Here is a 23,763-nt window from a genome sequence, read left to right as displayed (position 1 = left end):
CGTAGCCCTTGTATGTAACTGACTCAGTTATAGCTTTGTCACCCTTCAAGTGTTGCCATCAAAGTGAAAAGGCTGAGACCTACTTGCGTTGCTAAAGCAGGCTGCAAAGAACGTAAGAAAACTTGAAAAAGGAATGGTTAGAATCCACAACTATACTTTGATTTGTTGAATTTTTTCACAAAAAGACATTTTCTATTATGTCGAATGAACGCAAGAACAGAAAAGCCTTAAAAGGCGTTTGCCCAAGACAAGACATCTTTTATTTAAAAAAAATGCTATTTTGAAAAGAATGTTAAATATGTTGCTTGTTCACGTTGCGTCAATAACGCAGCAGATTTCTTTGACAATTGAAATGGACCAAACATGTTAATTATATCGCTCACGATTAAAGCGAAAATACTTGCTCTGGTTCTGACGTCATCATAGCGACGCGAGTCTAGTTGGGGTTGAGCCAATCAAAGACAAGTCTTGATTCTGGCTTGCTGCTGCTGAAGCTCACTCATACTTAGTAATTAGTTTCCAAGCAAAGTGACCAGTCATTAGCAATGAGCTCTTCACAATTATATCGTTCTCACTAAGAAGCTAAGAGTAATATCGGCAGTAGTTTTAACTGTTGTTGTGTGGGAAGCCAAACTGAAGCAAAATCCAAACTATACTATTCAGCTTAAGAATTCTACCAACCTTCAAGTTTGTTTTTTTTGTGATTAGAAAAAGTAGAAAGACTTTCATTTTGCAGAATATCTTTTAGAAATTCTAAAATAGAGTTGAGTATAATAAAATAGAGTAGACAGTAATTTTCATGTATGCATGTTGAGAGATTTTTTAGTTTTTGTCTGGCTTGCAGACTTTTCATTAGCCTAGTCTTGCTTTAATTAAAAAGCATTGAATTGACATTGTTATATGATGTGGCGCATTTAGTTTGAGAGTTTGAATCAGTCCTTTTTGAAAACTTATTGTGTGATTAATAATATTGAATAATGAAAAGTTTGAATGTTTATCAGGATTGTTGTTATCGTTTGTAGCGCAAGTTGCAACGTTCGTCTGATAGTATGCGAAAGTAGAAGCAGCAACGCACACGCGGTTATATTGCTTCACCGACGCTTTGCACACCACGGCAAAGCGCATCCTCAGAGAGAATAACGTACAAAATATAATTTTAAAATATCAACAATTGTATTAATTTCAGGCAGTAGTAGTAGCAGTGTAGCCTACTACTACTGCCAATTAAAATAAAATAGAGTCTATTTGTATAAGGACCTTCTGATGTTCCTCCTTTTAGGGTGAAACAGGCTGTCAAGGGTTTAGAGAGTAATAACTATATTTGATTTAATTCGATCTGCTTTGCTTTTTTGCTTGGCATTGAGCACTTTTTGTACTATTGATAGTATTTATTGTTCAAAAAAATATTTCTATATTTCATAGAATACCAACAGTGAGCATTGTTGCGATTATTTTATTACCTTTTGATGGGTTTCAAAATACAGTAACCTAAGTTTGGTTGGATAAACCAAAAGATGGAGCAACAGCAAAAGACCTGCATCATTCAGAGAGGTTGGAATTTTATATTTTAGTTTGAATAAAGAGCAGACTTAGTTAACTTCTATAAATTTCTTGTCAGTTTCTCCACAACAATATTTTTATTTTTACAGAGCGATTCATTGTCAGTTTACGTAATCCTGGTGGGAGCCTATTATTAAATTTAAACAACAAATTTTCATGGGTATTTTAAGATTAGACTTTTTGTTTATAGTTTGTTATTGTTTTTTCATATCGCCGAGTTAATTTAAACTCACTACAACGTGTCCGCAAAGGATCATGTGACTTTCCCACGCTAAAGTGACACATTTTTCTTTGCTTCTTTAGGTTCAAATGGTTTTGGTTTCATTCTTTGTTGTGAAAATGAAACAACAGACACGTACGTTCTTCACGTCCTTGCCTCCTCACCAGCAGGGACAGCAGGGCTGAAACCTGGTGATCGGATAATAGAGGTACGGATGAATTTATGGAAAATTATTTCCGTCATTGTTTTTATTGTTGATGGTGATAGACATGCTACTTGTTATAATTATGTGTTTGAAAACGTTAAAAGTAGGAATCGATTTTAAACTTGGTCTTTATTAAGACTAAAAATATTAAAACGTGTTTGTCACTTTCAATTGGATGGAATCTTTTGTGAAAGAAAAACTTGAAAGGTTTTGGAAGTTGAAAGACATCGGAAAAGTTAAGTTGTAAAAAAACTTTTAGTTTTTTCTTTTAAGCGATTCATTTGATGAAAATGCCTCTCAAATCCTACTTGCGCTAACCGAAGAATATAAAATTGTCTCATTCTGTCTTTATTGGATATTGTTGCACACGCGTCTATTGTAGTCCCAGACAACAAAATCCGTTTTTTTACATTAGTTCAACGTCTGCAGAGGTTGAATCAATGTGAAATGGCGGATTTTCTGTCTAGTCTAGGGTATTGTTGGATGTCATATATAGTAGCAACCAATGACGTTATGGTGTCTTGCGTCGGTCGTCATGTAAAATGTCAATCAAAACGTTGCCATTTATGTTTTGTTATCTTTTTTATAATAGTCCGCTTCACTTTTGTTGTCTTGTTTTTTGCGTTGGTTCTTTTTCACTTGATTTGACGTTTGGGTTGCTAAACAACAGCGTTGCCAAATGTCGCAACTCCAGCTACAGACAACCTTAGCTAGACAGTATCAGCTTTTTCTACGTTGATTCGACACAGCTAGCCAACATTGTAATGTTTCAATCTTCTAGTGGAGCAGTAGGATAACCTTAAACTGTAATGCGCGGATAGTACAACATACGTTTATTTTAAAATACTGTATTAGAAATGTTTTATGTTACTTTTAGGTTTCTTTATTGTTGTGATGTTGAACCTACGAAACGCATTTCAAGCTATTTGGTGTCACAGCTAAAGATTTGCTCTTGATTTTCAAGGCGTCATCTAATGAAGACTATGAACCTCATTTTACACTTTAAATCCTACTCTACTTGTTTGTGTGTATGTTTTGTGTCAAAGTAAAGTAGTTCTGAGGATCTGTGATTCTATTTTGAAGCACTGTATACCATACAAGGTTTTTTTAATTACTGCTTACACAACTTAGGTACATCATGTATTTATGCAACTCTTGTGTTGCTCCAGGCAACACCATATTAGGTAAACCAACAGAAAAAAACAACTTCATTCAGTATTCCGCTGTTTGTAAAACAAAGTATGAAGAAATTTGGCTAAATGACGGCAAACATCAGAGTTTGGTACAGTTTAAAGCTTCACATTGTCCCCAACTCCAACAGTTTTAGTAGGTTTATCTTTTTGAGTCTCAAATCTCAAAGTGAGTATGACTTGGCCGCGTTGATAGACTCGATTAGGCGTTTCGAGCTACTTTTTATGATGTGTATGTGTATCTGTAAGATGTATGATGTGTATCTGTATGCTTTTGGAATGAATCAAGACATGTAATATTCTTACGAGTGCTGATCGAAATAACACAAAATTATTTTTTTTACAAAACATTTACTTCAAGAAGCATAGCGTAGAAGCATATAATATGTTTTAAAAAATTGGATTCTTATGAAAAACTTAAGAAACAAAAGCAAACTAAAATGTTAAGTGGATGGCCTTCCGCCATGTTCCTTAATGCATTTAAGGTTCAAAGATTTAAATTAGCAATTTGTCGAAAAATATGACGCATAGCCACCCGCTTTTTAACTTGTTTTATGCGTTTCTAGATTGCAGCACGTTTTCTTTTCTGTTCAAGAGTACAAGAAAACGCACTTGATTTTATTTAAAAACAAAATGAAATATTTTACTTAAAAATTTATTTAAAAAACAATTAGGCTAGAGCGAAACAAAAAATTTTGAGTCAAACAAAATCGCTCGAAAAACCGAAATATTTTGATTCGAACAGCTCTTAACCTTTTGTTTACACTTTGTTATTAATATCCACCCGAAAACATTAACAGCGTCGCTCGCACTATCGTACGCGGTATGCATTTACGTGCGTCATACTATGGAGACAAAGTGGATTGTAAGCCTCTAATTTTCGCGTATTGTAAATATTGCTTCAATGCTTCATGTTATTGTTCTTTTGACCTTGAGTGAAGCTTGCATACAAACGTTTACATTTTTCCAGCGTGACACGTCTGTTGACTAATACACTTTCTAAAAATGAACAACTGGTTGAAATCTAACAAGTTATGATATATATACATTATCTTGAGAGTGATTTATTTCCATCAATCATTTTTACTGTACCTATAGCTTCGTTGTATTTCGTGCTGTCTTACAACAGAGCAACGTAAAAGTAATCAATCAGCTTTGTAAAGCAAACGTGCCAGACATCTGGGAAAATTTGCATAATTTGTCATCTTACTGATTTCAGTCAGTTTAAATTGACATGATAATGGATGATTTTCGGATCTGCATGACTTTGTTGTCTTTCATTGTAGGCCACCTACCGAACGTGAAAGTTTAACAAATCTAGAATTTTGTTTTTTGTTGTTTTGCAACAACACTGAAAATGAATGTCAGGCATTGATATCTGCAAATGTTTGAAGTCTCGATGAGCAAAACAAGAACTTATTTGCTTCGAGATTTGGCAACATAAATAAAGTTCTCACTTGACCCAACAACTTAAAATGTTTTTGTTTGAGCTGATGTGTTGTGAGCTTTAGAAATGACAACATCTTTGAGAAATACTTTAAGCTACTGATGAACGGTACTTCCTAAGTTTTGAGATTTTCATAAATTCTGTTTCTGACCCATAACAAATCATAATGTTTTTACTTCAAGACGAAACGTAGTAAATTGTTTATTTGAAACGAAACGAAACTAAACCAATGAACCAGATCATAGTCCGGCTGTGACTAAATTTTTTTTAGTTTCTGAGAGGTTTCGAAATATCAAATTTCGTATCAAAAAACTTACTGAAAATTGTCTTTATTGTAGCTTACCTAAGCTTATGGATATGTGAAAAATGATACAGGTCAAACTTCGATACAATGCTACCTTGCTATTATGCCACCCTCGCTACTATACCACTTTTGATCGTCACCAGCTAAATTCAATAGAAAATATATTTACTATGCCACCCCTTACCCTCGCTACTATGCCACATGAGAGTACAGTATTACTGTATTAACGAAACAATTAACGGTACGTACAAAACGATTAAACGGTTGTAAAACGGCAAAAGTATATGTATGTGCAATTGTGCATGTAATGTATTCTCTCAAGTTATCTACTGTAGCTCAGCCCAAACCTATGAGGAATCGTCAGCTGGCGCATGTTCTTTCGGTGAATTTCGTGCACCTCATCGTCTAGCCGATCGCATCACACTGGGCTTCCCGCTTCTCTGCTGCTGCATGAACTTCCAGACAGTGCTTCATGCCTGCGCAACATCTCCTTCGCAATCACATCCAGTGTGAAAGATCCACCAGTCTCGAGGCGCTCATCACTCATTAGCATCAAGAAAGTCAGACAGCTCGATCTCTTTGTTCTCGTGCATCCTTTCCTCGGCAGGCAGCGCTTCCCAGATTAACATCATCCGGCTCAGATTGGATTTCCTCGTACAATTATAATCGTACAACACAACGTGGCATTACATGGTCAAGGCTGTTTTTACAAACTCTCGCTACTATGCCACACTTTCTCTTGGTCCCAAAGGGTAGCATAGTATTGAAGTTTGACTGGTAACAGCATTTATTTAAAGCCACACCCACAGTAGCCTACAAACTATGCTCCTGGGTGCTGAATAATAATGACAGTGATGGTGACAAAATAACACTTTTAGTCATAATGTTCAGTACAATAGAATGTTTTTAAGCGAGTTGATGAGTTGAAAGATGATTGTGTTGGTAGCCCAATTGCTTTTTGACTGATATCCACATGAAACCCCAGACAGCCAAAACCCTCATTTTTACATTGATTTAACGTCTGCAGATGTTGGCGGATTTTGTTTTTTAAAATCAAAAACGCAGTGGCGATATGACTGTGGTCTGTTGGTTGTCTGGGAGCAATATAACAGTAAAGTGCTTTACTCATGAACAATTTAGTAAAACAGAGTAGGGAATCGAACAATAAACCTGTTACTTTACAGCCCGAAGTGATCCTGCTCACTGCAGGCTGTTTAATAATGTGTTACTAAGTGTGTTTGTCAGTCATTGATTCAGATTAAAATACTTTTAGTACGGTAAAGAAAGACTGAACTACCAATATAACAAGCAGCTTATTCGCCTAGACCAGGGGTGGGCAAAGTTGTTCAAAGAAAGAGCCGTTCGCGGATAAACCATAAACACCAGCAAGCCGCAAAATCAGTTGACATAACATAACAGCAATAAAAACATAATGATTGTTTATCCATATGAGTTTTGTAGGTACTTGACTCACTAATCTCTGAAAATTTGGACGATAAGTTGTTAATGCTGTGCGAATTAATTCTTCCAAGTGTTCATTTGTCAAGGTTGCACGATGTTTTGATTTTACAAAGTTATAAATTCTTGTAAAAATGAACAAGTAAGTTCTGGCACTACTTCTAAGCTTCAACTAATCGCTGCTTATAGCGACTTCACTAAACTTCCAATTGTTGCTGAGTGCACTCAAAATGAGCCAGGAGAAGCACAATGTTGCTTTTGCAAAGTCACAATTCCATTGTTTAACAATGGCTGCAGTAAAGGAGAGACTATTTTTTGATCTTTGTGTTGTATTGGGCGCAAATTAGATTTTGAAGACAGTGTAGGCTAAGTCACAAATTTTAGTTTATACCAATCGATTTTTGCGCCCCTATCAATGTGGCACCCATTGCTCGAGCCATACCTTCTATACCCTAGGTACGCCACTGCTTGGTTGACAGTCCAAGATAATATATTTATAAATTATAATCTTAATTTTTTGTAATATTACGATTCAATACAAAAGCCACAAAATTTATGTTGAAGAGCCGCATGTGGCTCGCGAGTCGCAGTTTGCCCACCGTTGGCCTAGACTTATCAATTTCATCGTCAAAAGTAATCTGAATAATAATATTTGTAGGTAAACGGAATTAATGTTGAAAAAGAAGAACACAAAAGCGTGGTTGAAAGGTTGCAAGGTAAGCTGAGAAATGCAAAATTAAGTTTAAAAAATTCTGTAAAAGTTTTTGAGAGCAATATTACTGGTGGAATGGTCCAAATAAAATCGCTAAAGAAAGCTTGGACAATCTTGATGAGCCTTTGTCGTATTCACAAATCACAAACCAGAATCAATGATTCCGCGCTCTACAACTTTAAATTTTATAAGCTCACGTATTTTAAGCAAGCTACAGCAGTATAAACTTTAATTTCAATTTCATATTCAGTTTTTAATTATTTCAGTGTTTGTGTAATGTACACTACTAAACAGAAACTTATTTGTTCGTTGTGGCCAATGTCATTTAAATAAATGTTAGCTAGTTGTGGAAATATTGAAATATCATTGGAGGCTGGTTAGTAGGCCATAGCTCTTCTTGTGCATTCGTTTTGAAATAATATTATTTCTTTTACATTGAAAATCAATCAATCTACTCTAGCATGATTGTCATGATAGCACATAATATGGCACTGGCTATTGTGAGAAACAGAAACGTTTGTGAGAAACATATTTCTAGACCGCTTCCGGACTGTACAAATTTTAATAAAACTGCGCCATAGTGTGGTTGGAAAATAACACAATAAAACTTCACCCTTTCACCTTTAAATTGTGAATGCGCTGTAGGAGCATAGTCTACACTCTACAACATTAGATCGTTTTTCAATGGCATTGAAGCGTGACTAGCACTTACAGTAACATATTCAATGTTCATAGACTAAACAGAATGTTTTTAGGGGCGTTTTAGTCTTCATACATAAAATAATATTCAAAGAAATTTAGCTTCTAACTTTCTATTTTAAATTAATAAATTTACAAAAATTGTTGATTCTCTACTTAGTCTTTATGAGCAACCGGATGTTGTTTAGACTTGCGCTATGCCAACTTATATGCTAACTTTTAACCTGCAATTAACGTTCATGTAATTAAATATGCACTTTGGAGCAACGAAATGTCACCAAAAGTTATTAAAAACTTATTTTCACAACGTGCAAGCATAACAACTAATGCTGCTGATAATATGTTGAAAATCAAAAAGCAAAACGCAGTGAATCAAATGTTCCAGTGTGGAAGGCTTTAAAACAAAAACGTCTTTTAAGTCTTGCACACTAAACGTAATGAGAACGTTGCCATGTTTTACCATAAAGCCAGAACAGAAAAATTGCTTTCGACTGTCTAGTAATGGAACATGTTGATGGGTTCTAGTGAAGCAGCAAATAATATTTGATCTTTAAATGCCATAAGCAAAACGTGATTTAATTGCAATATGTGACAATTTTTAAGCTACGCAAAAATAGTCCTTCTAAAAAGCACTTCTTAGTGCAGAGGAGGAGGGGTTACACCAAAGTTATAGCCTTCAAGAGGTCTTAAAATATCCTGTTGTGTTGAAAAATCAGGGTTAAAATTGAAATGATACTCCATATTGTCTTAGTTGCACAGCAAAAATTTTCACTCTCCATGCACTGTGTCTGAACAAAGAATGGAAAGCTTTGTGATATTACCTGAGAATTACGTTTAATTTACGTCTTTATCACGTTTGTAGGTGAAATCACATGAAGCAAAACATTTCTAGCCTGTCAGGCTCAATAAATTTTGATTCGGATTTACGTTCACGTGATATTTAAAAGTTTAAGTTTTGCATTCTTATTATTACACATAGTACCCGTTTAAACAATAAATACTATTAATGCTACAAAAAGTGCTCAATGCCAAGCAAAAAGTCAAGCAGAGCGAATTATTATTGGAGATTAATTAATTATTAAGATTCTATTTGCATAAGGATCTTCTGATGATCCCCCTTTTAGGGTGAAACAGGTTGTCAAGGGTTTTGTTTGCAAATTTAACACAAAAAGCTGAAGTCAGATGTGAAATGCTTATTCACTCTGAAGGCAACCCAGTCAAATATTAAAATTAATATATCACAACCAAAAATCAACCTTTTTACTTTGGTTAGTGTATCCGGATGTATCGATGTCAGATTATTATTCTTTAGGTCTGCAAAGTATTCGGTTGGTGGTGGTACATAATGACGCTGCTGAGGACTATTTCAAGAAGCCGTCCAATGGTATGACAGTGAAACCATTGGAGGCAGAACCGCCAGCGCCTAGGCCTAGGCTGATAACGGTGAAGAAAAGCGAAAAGGTAGGTGAATTGAGACAGGTGGGGTGTGTTTGCAAAGACAATAACAAGCTTTTTGTAGGCGAAGTGGGGTAGCATCATATTGCTGGTATGTATTTGAGGTAACAAAGTCGAAAAACTTGGCCTAATATTGGTTCCGGTGGCTGCACTCCAATGCTAAGCTTTAACCAAGAATTCGGATCTTCTGATGAGCTACTGGAACGTCTCGCCTTTATTGTGGAAGATAAGTTGTTCAACTTGATAGTTGCCACGGGTCATGCGCAATTTTTAAAACCTTTATGGCGTTTTAGCCACTGAAGCCCATTTGTCTCATGAGACCGACAGCAAAACCATGGTTAAAACACGGCGGGTCTGCAACTGAATGTATAGCGATCGGAAGGTTTCTTTCAAAAATAATTAATTTAGCTCACATATGGATTAAAAGCTGGATTGTTTATCAACAGACGCATTTCTGAGAAAGTATAAACGCTTCAGCTGGTTGTTGAAAAACACCGCTCACTCCTACCCAGGGTGTAATAAATTGGGTGAGCGTACAGTAGTTGCTGAAGTAAAGGGGGCCAAGAAAAACGAACTGGCCTTCTAACTCTCCTTAGTACCGAAGGCTTAGTATAATGAGAACCTTGTCTTCTCATCTCCCAATGCTTGGATCAAGTATCGGACACGCCTTCACTTTTTTATATTATAGGCTATCTGTAAAAATAACCGTGTAAGTAGAGCCAGAACCATTGAGAAGATATTTTGGGTCTGGTACCAATGAGATTGTCCTTGGGCCCTAAATATGGACATTTATAAGAAAACAGAACACATTTATAATAAAATATTTAAAGAAAATGCTGTGTTTTGTTTCATGTTTCTAGGCCCCTTGAAAGGGTTCCGGGCCCCTAAAATTATCTCGGGCCCGGGCCGGGTTCAGAAGTACCTCCTGGACCTCCCTGTCAACACTACTGACTGGAGCCTTTGAACATAGATTGCCTGTTTAATTTGTTGAGATGAAGTGCAGACCTACAAGTAAAGGCCACATGCACTTACAGGTCGCTAATTTAAAGTAGTTCTTAGTCTTGACTATTCATTTCTTCACTGATGACACAGCCTCACTATATATGACTTGCTCTACGCGTGCAGTTCAAACAGCACAATTTGTGAAAACTAAACCATGTAAAACTTTGCAGGGATTTGATTTCGCTCTTCAAACTGTTGGAAAAACAAAAAGAAGTGGACACGAAAGACATAGACCTCAGCTAAAGGGCATAACTGGTAAGCTCTAAATATTTTTAAGGCTTCTCAAACGTAGATACAAACGACCTGTTTTAGCCTGATTCTGCGGGTTCTCTGTGGCAATAGCGGTTTGTACTAGCTTTCGGAAAGCGGTTCCCTAGTTATTTGCTTTGACGAACTAGAATAGATCGTCATGGCACATCACTGGGAAACTGTGTTCCGAAAGCTAGTGCAAACCGCTACTACCACAGCGAACCCGCAGCATCATGCTTAAACAGGTCGTTTGTATTCACATTTGTGAAGTTAAAAAAGATCATACTGCTAAATGCGAAACTCAATCTATTGCATGTTTAAGGCTGCATACTTTGTTCTGGTGGTGGAATAGTTAGTTGTTCTGGTGTTTTCATTTGGTGTTCTTGTTGGATTCTATAGCGAATACCTCGTATCCCGGTCACTACTCGCCATTCAATCATGCCCAGGAGTGTCGTCGTCCTACTGACGGCTGTGTATGGGCGGACATGCTAATTAGCAACGTCCGCTACTTTTGTCGACTTGTGTCCTACATACAAGGACTTTCTGAAGAGTAATCAAAAAGTGCAATATTAATTACACAAACTGGGAGGAAGCTGAAGAGGATAGGTTGGATTAGAGATCTTCGCTGATGAAGATGTTGCAACGTTTGAAAAGAGCAAATCTCAAAAGTTAAAAGGAAAAAGACTACAAAAAAAAGAAGGTCAATTACACCCACAACAGGCTCTCTCGTAAGATCTTAAATATCTCAAATGTAACTGAACTTTTAAAACTAGGCTTGGACTCATTAGCCATTTAAAAACTCATTGTTAGCGTTTTCATTACAAAATCCATCATCCTTGAAGAAGAGGGACAGCCATCATAGCCATCACAACATTAGCAATATATTTTGTCGTCACCGAAACAGCTCTGAATTCCTCACCAAAATTTATAAAGCATTAAATTGTGCTTAAAAACAATAAAAACTATTAATACTATAAAAAGTGCTCAAAGCATTGCTTATATATTAATCTTCTAGTTCAGTGCTTTTCAACCTTTCTAATCCATGCACTCTTGCAAATTAAGATAGGCGTAACAGTTAACAAGCTTTTTGGGCATGCTGGTATTTGTAAGTTTTGGTCATTCGACAGTCTCTGGACTATAAATTGAAAATTAAAAATCTTTAAGTTAGCCCCAAGAACAACTAACGAAAGATGAAGAAACTCTCATCACAGTCTTTAACGCAGCACCTAACCGCCGTTTTGAAAAATGGCATAAACTTCATCGCAGTTTCTTGCAAAATTCACACCGTAGATTTTATATGCAGCACCAAAGTTATGAAAAAAGGTTTACCCAAAGACAGGGCCGTGTGAGCCCTATCTCGCCCTCCCCCTCTCCCCGAAACCCATTAGTGGGCTTCTATGTTTAGTGATTGCACTTAAAAATAGAACCAGAATGCATTTAGGGCGGCACACTCTTTCTACGTTGGAAAAAATTTACATTTATCATTTCAGCAACGAGTAAACTACTTTTAACATATTATAGAATAAAATAGTTGAAAGACCATGCCGACAGTGCAGAAGGGGATCTAAAAAAAAATTGGAAAAGGACCAGAGTTTTAACAAAGTAAAATTTATAACATAAATGAACAATGCAATAGAAAACTTAATGTCCAAATAAATGAAACGAAAGGGGGTGTGGGGGCTTGCTCTCCAGAAAATTTTGACAAATAAGTTATAACCTTGTTTTGGTCACTTTTTAGGCATTTTTAGAAGCAATATTTTTTTTATCGAGATGTAAACTTTGTATGCAACCAAATTCATCAAATTAAAATTGGATTGGGGTACCGTTTTGTTTAAGATTTACGTTAGCCCACAATTTCAATTGTTTTATTTACAACCACAAAAGGAGTTCAATAATTTATTTCTCGAAGTTTTGTATAGTGTGTTGTAGCCTTTCAGCAGGCTAGAACTTCGAAACTTTTGCCTGAGGTTTCCTTATCTTCCAAGATAACATTTTCACTTCGTAACCTATCTCAATTAGTTAATATAACATGTGCTTTATTGAAAAAAGGTGTTTTTTTATCAATCTGATAAACAAGAGTTTTCGCGATATCTTTAACTTTACTAGACACACTTTGGGAATGACATGATTTTATTTTCTGTAAACACACATTGTACATTAATTTGAGGTTTTCGTAAAAAAAATTCTCGTGCAGTTTTATCAGCATTTGTATTGCAAAGTGCGCAAAATGGTTTCTGAATCTTCTTTTTCAATGTCATTCCAATTTCTGAAAAAAACAACATAGATTGTCGTTAAGTTTTAAACTAAAGATATGTTTTTTTTTTTTGAGAGGTAAGTGTTCTGCACGACACTTGGCGGCATCTAGCGGATGGAATAATGTACAGACCACAACAATTCGATCAATCTCACTAATAAAATTCATAATGCAGATACGACCTATCAAGATAAATAAGCAACGATCATGTTGCTAAAAGCGAAACTCAATCTATTGCATAACCTCATTAACAAAGTTTGCATTAATACTTCAAAGCATCTACAAGTATGTGAAGTTGCTTCTGGGATGAAGTTTGTCGAGAACATTTTTTCATCTCATGTTGAGCATTCCAAGAACACATTTTGTTAACTTAAGAGAGTTAATCTGAACTTAACTTTTTCCCTTTCACGTATTATTGAGGTAAAAGACCAATGTTACATCATTGTGACGTAGTTACTATCCATGCATTTGTGACGACTCAACAAGTTTTTATGACATCGCAGCATTTTATCAACATTGATCAAGTTTGTTGCTTGTTGGAACTAAATTTTCTAAATGTACAGCTGATAAACTGGTTAGAGGCTTTCACTAACTAAACGTTGTCCGATCTTTAAAGCAACGTTAAACTTTATGAATACACATTTAAAAAAAATATTTGAAGCGGCCACTTTAAAAATGTTTCATATTTAGCAAATTATTGTCCGTCAACTTGTATTGTCCATTGGCCAAGTTGGATCACATCGAAGGATATTGAAACGTGAATCTTATTCGTACTTGGCACTCGGCAAAGGAATGTTTCAAGATAATAATGTATTCATTGCGTTGGCACTGGATGCTTTGTAAGCGCTTGGAGCGGTGGTTTTCTAACTAGTGGTGCACGCACTACATATGGATTCGTGACCTGCTCCGATGGGATGCGGGAGTGTTGAATAATTGAGATCATATTTGATAAAACTACCATTCAAAGTTTTATAGGCAGAGAACACTTTTTCTCAAACCGTTGAAAATTTCATGATCAGATCACCGCTTCAATGCGTGATGAAAATCTACAGGTAAATCTGCATCAGGCGTTGCAGAGTGCAAAAACAGTGTTGCAGAACGCGTTTTCGAATATTAAACTTTCATCAGTGCAACTACGTTTATGAACGCAATAACAACGGTTAAATTTAAACTCAACACAATACATTACAAACATTATAAGGACATATTCTCAGTGTTCAATTGAATATTAATAAACCCAAAGACATCCAAGGCGTATATGATCAATCAGAGTTGACTCTATCAAGGTAACAATCAAAGATGGTCCTTTAACCGGTGGTGAAATCTTCTAAAATGACTGAGACTTTTGATAAATTCTTATTTCTTTTCGAATTAACGTGTACTTTAAAATGTCGTCGCTTATTAATTAATTGGATACGCTACCATGTTACATTGTATTATAATCACTGAAATCGTATTGAATTGATATTAATAACAATACCGTCTATTAATTTTCATTACTTATCTAAGTACTGTAAATTAGTATACTTCGATAGATGTTCATTGTGATGGCTGTTTTTGCTTTGAACATTAAGTTTGTTTTAACAAACAAAAAATAACCTTAAGCGAGTAATGTCGGTCTGGAATTGCATGCGGGAAGTGATTTTCTGATGTCTCTGGATTTATTAATATTCAATTGAACACTGAGAATATGTCCTTATAATGTTTGTAATGTATTGTGTTGAGTTTAAATTTAACCGTTGTTATTGCGTTCATAAACGTAGTTGCACTGATGAAAGTTTAATATTCGAAAACTCGTTCTGCAACACTGTTTTTGCACTCTGCAACGCCTGGTGCAGATTTACCTGTAGATTTCCATCACGCATTGAAGTGGTGATCTGATCATGAAATTTTCAACGGTTCGAGAAAAAGTGTTCTCTGCCTATAAAACGTTGAATGGTAGTTTTATCAAATATTTCTGGAAATTTCCTTGGTTTCGTATTAATTGAGATCAGTTATAAATTGTCGTATGAAGGCATGTTTGTTTACAAGGCTTTCAGGCAACATTCTAAATTATAGGTGGCTTCTATCTTTATCCATTCTAGGGAAGGATGTGAGAACTTGTTATATAACAAGAAAAAAGGTTAAGAACCACTAGGTTAGAGCAACGCAAACATGCGATGTATGGGCGAAAGTTGAGATCGTAAAATATTACTTTTATATTTTTAGTTTGACTGTTAACACAAACCTTCAAAAGTCTACAGATTGTTACAAGCCTGGCCCCATTTTCAGATATCTCTGGTTGATTTATTTACAAGTTGAAGAGATGAATATGAAAAAATACTCATTCACTATTTTTAAACTTACCAAAATCATTTGTTGGTTAATAACCCTCATCAGCGTCAGCATCATATTGGGCATCCTCTTCCAACCAATTTCCTGGTGCATCACCTCGGCGACGGCATTTACGAAAACATCTGGATCGTCGTCGTATGATACAACGCCGATCCTGTCTGCGGCACCGTATTGACCGCAGGCATCGTGCCACGCAAGACGGTCTGCAAAATAGAAGTTCAGTAATTAAGCAATGCCATCATAAAAAATACTGCATTTTACCAAAATAATTTTATGTGAATGCTACAGACCTCATTGTGTAGTTTAGTAATTAGGCAATGCGGAGTTTAAACAAATTATTTTAAAAAAAACTAATTTTAATCAAATGTTACAAACCTCCTTCTTCTTCTTAATAATGCATCAGCAGACAGAAGTAGCACGGCAAAGAGCAAAGCGAACACAACCAACTTGTTCATTGTTGATAGTTTTGTATTTAACTTAATGACAATATTTGACTTGCCACGAGTTATATAGTTAGAAGTGGGATGTTAGAAGCAAAACTAATTTTCCTGTTCCTGTCATGATCTTTGATTTATCGTTCGGTAGCGAAACAACAACTGCACGGACAATTGTTGATAGTTCTGCAGGAAATATGACAGACTGAACATAAACACTTTATCCGATAGCTCGTTTCAACATTTTTCGATATTGGTGAAACATAGAACCTATTGTTATAAATTTAGGTTTATTCTACATATGTTTCTACATTATTGTTTCTTTTCTCGGGCAGTGTTACCTTCATTGTTTTCTCTGTTCGCACCCCTTGGCTTCCTAAGTCTCAGCAAACCTGTTTTCATGTTACAGTGTTCAGTTGCAGGGACGTTTGAAGGGATTTTGATTGTGTGAGACTGACTTACTTTATTTGTTTTATATTCATGGCTTGTGTTTTGCAGACGTACTTCGTTTTTTAGTTCATTGAAACCTAATAAATGGTCGTCTCATAGGCCTGCCTATACACAGGGTGAATAAAAAGTCCTTTGACCAACTTATAAAAGATTCATTAACAGAAAATAAACAAAATTTAATCAAAAAGGTGTCACAATGAGAGCTTACAATACTAGGCATAATTTTTTTCATTGACTTTCACTGCGTCCGCCCTTCACTTGGATAACTCTCTCAATTTTTTGTCGAAAGTTTTCGACGGATGTAGCCTATACGCAGCTCATGCTGGGGTATTTTGGCCCATTCCCGCAGGAGTGATTGCTTCAGAACATCAACACTTGGGTGAGCAACGGAACAAGCCTTTGCCTCCAATAACGATAAAACACAAAAGTCTATGGAATTCAAATCAGGTGATAAGGGAGGCCACATTACCTTGCTCCAGAATCTAAGTCAACATGAGTACCAGTCCTGAGTTTTTCTTGAAATGTGGGATGGTGCACCATCTTGTTGGAATGTATTGTTGAAAAGAGTATTGAGCATTTTGAAACAAGAACTTGATTGAAAATACTATTGGCAGTATTTGAATTTACTAAGTTACAAATTAATTGCACTTTTAATCATGATTTTTTTCGTTAAGTTTAGGTATCCATTTACAGCAGTAGATGCGCAGCAACACCTTTTTAACATTCCTTCATGTATGATAGCCATTTTGCAAGCGGGATGTTCGGGCAAAACTAATTTTCCTGTTCCTGTCATGATCATTGATTTCTCGTTCGATAGCTAAACAAAAACTGCACGGACAATTGTTGATAGTTCTGCAGGAAATATTACGGATTGAAGATAAACAATTTTTTCGGAAGCTCGTTTCAACATATTTCGATATTGGTGAAGCATAGAACCTAATACCTATTGTTGTAAATTTAGGTTTATTCTACATAATATGTTTCTACATTATAGTTTCTTTGTTCGGCCAATGTTACCTTGATTGTTTTCTCTGCTCGCACCTCTTGACTTACACAGTGTTAGCAAAACTTAGTGCATGGTCCTCTCACCTATATAGGCTACTGTTACGCTTTTTATTCGATTGAAAGAAAATAGTGAGAGTTATCGTATACATCTTTATGCTAACATTCATCGATAACAAGCGTTCAGATTTGTAATACAAATTTTATTGACTTCTTTTTGTGAATTCATTTCATTTTCACCATACAATGGCCTGCTGAAACCGTGTAGATTGTACTTTCGACGGTCGCTGGGAAGCAGTAGAATCACACCAACCTCTGCTGAAACAACATTCACTTTAATTCTTTGTCATTAACCGTGTTCTCAGAAACTCATAGACTAACATCCAGCTGTTTGTCACCAAACTGGTCTTAAGTAGCAGAATATATTTCAAAATGTTTACTTTTTATTCATTTTTAAGTTTGCTATCACTTATGTACTGTATGTTGTGCCTTGTAGCCTATACCATTACCAGTTTACTTTTGCTTTTGCCAAATGCGTTTATTTGAATGTTGCCTGGTTAATTATACCTTTAGGTCGTAACATCGGGTTCTTGGGATGTGCTCTTGAGCAACGCATTTCAGGACTGCTCTCCATTCAGGGGCACCTAATGAATGGAATAATTCCCTGGCAACAACACTTCAACAATCGGAAACTTCACTCTGCCAATCTCGGTAACCAGTCCTGTGTCAAGAGCCTCTACAAGTATGCGAAACTACCAGGAATAACCAATCAAGGCTTTGTCAGTCCGAGGATAAAGATTCAAAAACCAAACCATCATATACCACTGTCGGTTGTGTGACCGAGTGATAAGAACTTCTGCATGACCTTCGAAGGGACGTCGGTTCGACACCGCTCCTGAACACGCGGCTGTGTCTCGGAAAGACACTTCCAGGCATTCCAAGATAATGAGAGCAACTAGTTTGTTGACTATATGTCATTTCGCTGCTTCTTGATGTCTGAACAACAAAACCTTTGATACTTCTTATCTTTCAGGTCATTACGCATCCAGTGTACGTGTTGATGGGGTGGCCTACTGTGCCGGGTTGAGGGAAGGTCACAGAATCATTGAAATCAACGGTGTGGACATAGGGCAGGTAAGATCTGAGCCAAGAAAATGTTTTTGTACTTTTTGAAAATAAACACTTAAGCTATTTCCTGTTTGTTGCTGGTTCAACGTAGTTTACGATGGCATAAAAGTTATATCGAAAGGATTAACGAGTTTCTGAAACTATGTAGTCATAAAGGTTATTATGACGTATTATTTTAGTTTTGGATTCAGATTGGTTGGTTGAATGAATCAAATTTGAAACTTTCCCATTTCAAGAAGCGAACACTGATTGAAGGAAACTTTACTCTTCGTGCTTTCGTCTTTTTAAAAGCTCACTCATAGCAATTTCTAATACTTGTACGACTTTGAACCTTTGACGCAGGCCTTGTCACCAAGCTGGACAAAGAATAATTTATGTTTCGGCTCTGCTGTCAAGAGTAGTTGTCTGTATATTATACCAGCCACTACGTGCTGCTAAACAGAGAGCTATCCTTGAGTGCAATTGAAGACCTGAGTTGAAGAACTACTAAGTCTAAAATACCACTTTTGAGGAAAAACAAGTTAAAGTTTTTTCAACGCTGTGTAATCTATTTCTGTGCAAACACCAGCGCGTGTTATAACAAAATTGAGCCGTTTTTTTAAACAAAATTTTGCGCGGGACAGGCATTGAATAGCATACAACGTATTTATGGTGATAACTCAATTTTCACAAAATGTGACTTAAGTAGTTCTGCAACTCAGGTCTTCAACTGCTGATAGCTCATGACCACACCTTTGGGGTTGAATTACTTTTGCTTGATTTGATTGCAAAGTGTTAATACACTCAGCTATCATCATTTCATATTTTGAATTTTTTTTTATTATTAGGAATGTCATGCTTACGTGATATCAGCCATAAAATCGTCAGACCCCGTCAAACTGTTAATAGTTGATCAAGAAACTGATGACTTTTTTCGACGTCATGGTGTTTCCCCAACTTCGAAACATCTGATGGGTGAACTTGATTTCAAAACCACAACGCCTGTCAAAACAACAAACAACAACTATAAATACAGTAAGTTAGAAAGAACTTTATTTTTGCTGTTTGTGGCTGATTAAAGTAAGACATATACAAATAAGCTTATGTAGGCTACTAGCGCTCAATTCACAGGGGCTCTATCCAGCAGCAGAGGCTCTAGCCACTTTTAGATATTGAGCAGGGGCTCTGCCCACTTTTAGAATTCGAAAAGGGATAATTATTTGACAATGGGCTTAAATCGTCAAAGTCATTTCAACTTTTGGGGGCTATGCCCCCAAGACCCCCCATTGTAGCATCAGCTTCATTCTGTTTGATGCTCAATCAGCATAAATGTTTTGTGAAGTGAAGACATGAGCTATTTCTATGCAATGAATGTAGTGACAGGGCTTATGAGAGAGGGTGCGGAGGGTACGGCGTACCCTTGAGGGCTCAGGCCTATGTTTGTTGGGGGGCCCGAAATTGTGATTTTATAGTTTGCAAGCAAAAATGTTTGGGTTAAAACCATCCTAAACGACTAAATTCAAGCATAAAAGTGGAGTCCTGGGGGGTCCGTAATGTCCGGAAAGGGCCCGGAAAGGTAAATAAGTGCATTGCGAGCAAATTAGGGGACAAAGTGGTAATTTAATTCTTTATGTGCAAAAATGTTCTGTTGAAAGCACCCTAAATTAAATCATAAAAGTTGGTTATTCTCCTGTTTGGGGGGGGGGGGGCATAGTGTAGCAAGAAAAACCTTGGCAAAAAGCCCGGCTTTTTTGTGTTGTTTAAAACTATTTGAAAAAGGTATTTTCACGCTTATTTTACTTCAAAATGAATTTCGGAGTTGCAGCAGGAGCCGGAGTCAATACTTTCGGAGCAGAAGCGGAGCCGGAGTAAAAAAAAGTGACTTCGTTCACCTCTGCTCAGGCCCGGATTTAGGGGGGGGGGCAGGTGCCCCGGGCCCCCCGACTTTTGAAGGGCCCCCCTACGTGGAAAAAATGTTGTGTTATGTGTTATTTTTTCTTCCTTTCAGCCTTTAAAGTTTCTGCAAAATGCTGTGTAGTGCTGGATTGATGCTACTGTAGACGCAGAGGCAGTTTTTCGCGCCGTAGGCACGAAAAATTTTTTTGCAGGAGGGCTCCCCGATCTACAAGTGCCCCGGGCCCCCTATCAGCTAAATCCGGCCCTGCCTCTGCTAGGCCTGTGGTGAATGCAAAAGTTAATGAAGAAAAGTTATTGGTCCGATGATTAATTTAATTATGTTTTAACAAGATGTTATGTTTGAGCATTGGTAGAAAGCTTGGGTTGTACCAGATACATGTAGGCCTAACACTCAGTGACGTTAACAGATTTAACATTTTTTATTAAACACACAAAACAACTAAATCCAACGTTTTCGACACCCGGTAGTGTCCTCATCAGGAATAATTATCGGCTACATCTAAAAAAAATAAACAAATGAATTTGAAAATTTTGCATTAAAGCTGTACAAGCGACACCTCTCAACAGCACCATCAACAACTGACACACGAATTCAATGCACGATTTACAAATTGGCGAGGGACAGATCACATGACATGTACAACACAAAACACTAAATAATAGTTTTAATTATTGCAACCTGATACTATTATTGAGCACAGATGTCCAATTCTGCATTAAAATGTTGTATGGTATGCAATACGCCTGAGCAAACGTCACGAGTTTTGCCCAAGACAAAGAAGGCCCGTAGTGAAAGGGGGCCCGGAATGACTCTTCGTACCCATAGATTTCTAATTTCTCTCAGAGGCCCTGTGTAGTGATGGAATGCATGAGCAAGGGTTAACAAATACAGTAGGCTACACTTGCACAGTAGGCTATACCCTAACAAAATAACACTAACAACAGCACAAGAAATAACACACAACACAATAACACACTCAGTAAAATAGCATCATACACTGTATTGTAGATGCCATGGTATAACAAGTAATACAATAAGTGATTGCCACAAGTTCACAACAGTCAAAAACGCCCGAAGATTTTATATCTGTAAGAACTGTTAAAAACAAATTCTTGGCAGATTCGATCCACAGGTTTCCAAACCGTTTCACAAAGTATATTTCGGAAAGGGCATTTTTGGGTAAGCAAACTAAGTGAAAACACAGTGTAAACGCCTGGCTCATAGTTCAGAGTTGCTCAATCAAAAATTCATAACTTATTGAAAAAATTCAAAAAAGTGATAACAGCTGAAATATTTTTTTTAAAATTTGATCAATAAAATATCACAAAACCTTTTCAAAGCCAAATGAGTGGGGAGGTGATTTTGCATTGCTCACCCCCTCACCCCCCCTCCTTAGATAGAGCCCATGGGTGAGTGAATTATTTACATCGGACTATTCTTGTGAACTCCAGGCAGAGAGTCATTGCTTTAGTTCATTAAGGTTGAAACATTAATAGCCTACTTGATATTGTATTGCAGTAAATAAGTTTTCATTTCTTTCGACCACAAAAGTTAGTTGTGAACTGCCATAATTGCAACGAAACCATTTTAACTTGCAAAAAATTGTGCGATTGAAAAACTAAAGTGCAGAATAATACAATTCCTTTGGACACGCTATTATGTCTTAGATTAGAAGACTAGGCCTATATCCTTAAAAAGTTGCCCTTGACTGACACATCAAGGCCAGTCGGCAGAATGATGAATTCTAAGAAAACAGGTGATAGGGTTTAACGGTTTAACACACTGTAGGCCTACGTAGGCTGGATATCATTTAACGTACGGTATGTTTTCCTTAAAGGTCCAGTGACGTCAAATTATTATTCGGAACGTCAAAAAACAAGAGACAGACCTCCAATGTTACTCCCTACTGCCACCTCAACGCCAACCAATCATTCAACAACTCCACCACTTTATGACGCTAGATCTCCTATTATGGCAATGTCTACTCCCAACCTTGCTGCTGTGGGCTTGGGAAGAACAATGTCTATGCACAGTGCCACTAGCTCTAGTGTTAGCGAATACGGAACAATTGACAAATCTAACCGAAAAGAAACAACAGCAAAAGCAAAAAAAGAAATTAAGAAACGACTGAGTCGTCGAGAAAAAAAATCAGCAAAAGCATTTTACACCAAAATGGACTTGCCTGGGAGTAGACGTCTTTATGACGACACAGTTATAAGTGATGACGTGGAAACAGCAAGCATATCTTCGTCATGCACTGCAATATCGTCGGCATCAAACATTGACCGGAAATTTGAATCCTTAGCCATTCATGAAGGATATGTGAAAGAAAATGGATTTTCACACCCACGGTAACTTTATTAGATAATAATTTGTCTTCCGGTACATTCTTTGCTAATTCTTTCTGGAAATCGTTATACTCGAACTGACAAAGCCTTGATAGGTTATTCCTGGTAGTTTCGCATAGTTGCAGAGGATTTGAACCACTCTCCCAGGCCGGTAACCGAGATTAACAAAGTCTACTCTTTGCTTGTTGTTGTCATTGAATTATTCCATCCACTAGGTACTACTGGACGGAGAGGGGTCCTTAAAGTGAATTACTCAAGCGCATTTTCTGTTTATTTGGTCACTAAGTTGGACGCTTTTGTGATTGAGACCGACTCTATTTTGATTTGTTATTGAGGACATTTTTGTGTCCCGCTTGGGCTCAATTAATATACATATTGCACAGCATAGGCCTGGTAGTAGCCTACACATAAAAAAATGTTTCAGACATAAATTGAAGCAAAACATGACAATTTCAAAATTTATTTTCCTTTGAAAATTTTATCTCGGACTAACCGGTATTGTTGATAGGTCATTGTCGAATTCGAAACAAAACTAACTGGACATTTCTTCGGGAATATTTAATTGCATGAGTAGTTTAATATAAATTTAAGACAAGTAAACCCATTTGTATTAATTTCAGCGTTAGCCGAAGTGTGTCAGACGTTGGAAAAAGCAAGATGTCGCCATTGTTCACACCAAAACTTCCACCCACAGACGAGCAAACACTGATGACCTTCGAGAAATCGGAGTGCAAATCCCCGCCACCTGGCCATGAATCTCCCGATGAACTGTCGGCGGTCGGCTTCAACGTTGACTTGAAGACTTTAAAAGAGCGTGTCCGCAAAAAGTCGAGTCGCTCCAGAAGCGAGATCGTAAGGTCAAAATCAAAACTCTCGGATTATTCGTTGGCTCATATGTATGTCAATAGTTATTGAACTTTTTTTTTAGAATCCTAATCTTTTTTGTTGCAACTGAACTTCCAACATTGCAGCCACTTATTGTCTTACAGTGCAACGAATGCAAGAAGTCACATTACAGCATTTACGGCTACAGTAGGCTACCACTTTTGTGTAACCTTTGTTTGTTGTAAGCGAATTGGATTATTTTTAAAGTAGGCCTGTAGTAGTCCAGTTTTAATCCGATGACGTCCACGTTACCGAGAGTGGCCGGATTCACCTCCAAGTTACGCAATCGTCTTCACACCATACATCCACATCGATCTTTCTCTCGCGTCCTCTCTGTCTAACGCAGCCTGCTTTCCTGTTATTTAATCGTATTGTAAGCATTTCATTTATCTTTGCTTTTCTTACCGCGCCAATTTTCATGCAACTAATCCTCAAGTTTTAAGAAGGATTAGGTTTTTTATGATAGTAACCTACTCAGACAGCCAAACCTGTCATTTTTACATTGATTCAACGTCTGAAGACGTCTACAA

The 23,763-nt window shown here is 36.8% G+C and overlaps 1 protein-coding gene and 1 long non-coding RNA gene across 2 annotated transcripts; one reads left to right on the top strand and one right to left on the bottom strand.

Moving 5' to 3' along the window:
- Positions 1-1,427: 1,427 nt before the first annotated feature.
- On the top strand, positions 1,428-23,763 carry LOC145777721 (uncharacterized). The gene is made up of 9 exons (XM_082589160.1): positions 1,428-1,551; positions 1,864-1,988; positions 7,043-7,100; positions 9,108-9,256; positions 10,423-10,507; positions 18,009-18,109; positions 18,931-19,117; positions 21,838-22,351; positions 22,969-23,763. Exons 1-9 carry the CDS (start codon positions 1,515-1,517, stop codon positions 23,261-23,263), a joined length of 1,551 nt encoding a protein of 516 aa, XP_082445286.1. The 5' UTR covers positions 1,428-1,514; the 3' UTR covers positions 23,264-23,763.
- LOC145777685 (uncharacterized) lies at positions 12,595-15,588 on the bottom strand. Its single transcript, XR_014290349.1, has 3 exons — positions 15,465-15,588; positions 15,102-15,292; positions 12,595-12,767 (listed from the first exon to the last, which is right to left on the bottom strand). It is a non-coding gene; the product is annotated as an uncharacterized LOC145777685 (long non-coding RNA).

This window comes from Aplidium turbinatum, chromosome 9, assembly GCF_918807975.1.
Source record: "Aplidium turbinatum chromosome 9, kaAplTurb1.1, whole genome shotgun sequence".
Taxonomy (NCBI): Eukaryota; Metazoa; Chordata; class Ascidiacea; order Aplousobranchia; family Polyclinidae; genus Aplidium; species Aplidium turbinatum.
The sequence above is the reverse complement of the archived record's forward strand: the minus strand, read 5'-3'. Positions and strand labels throughout refer to the sequence as shown.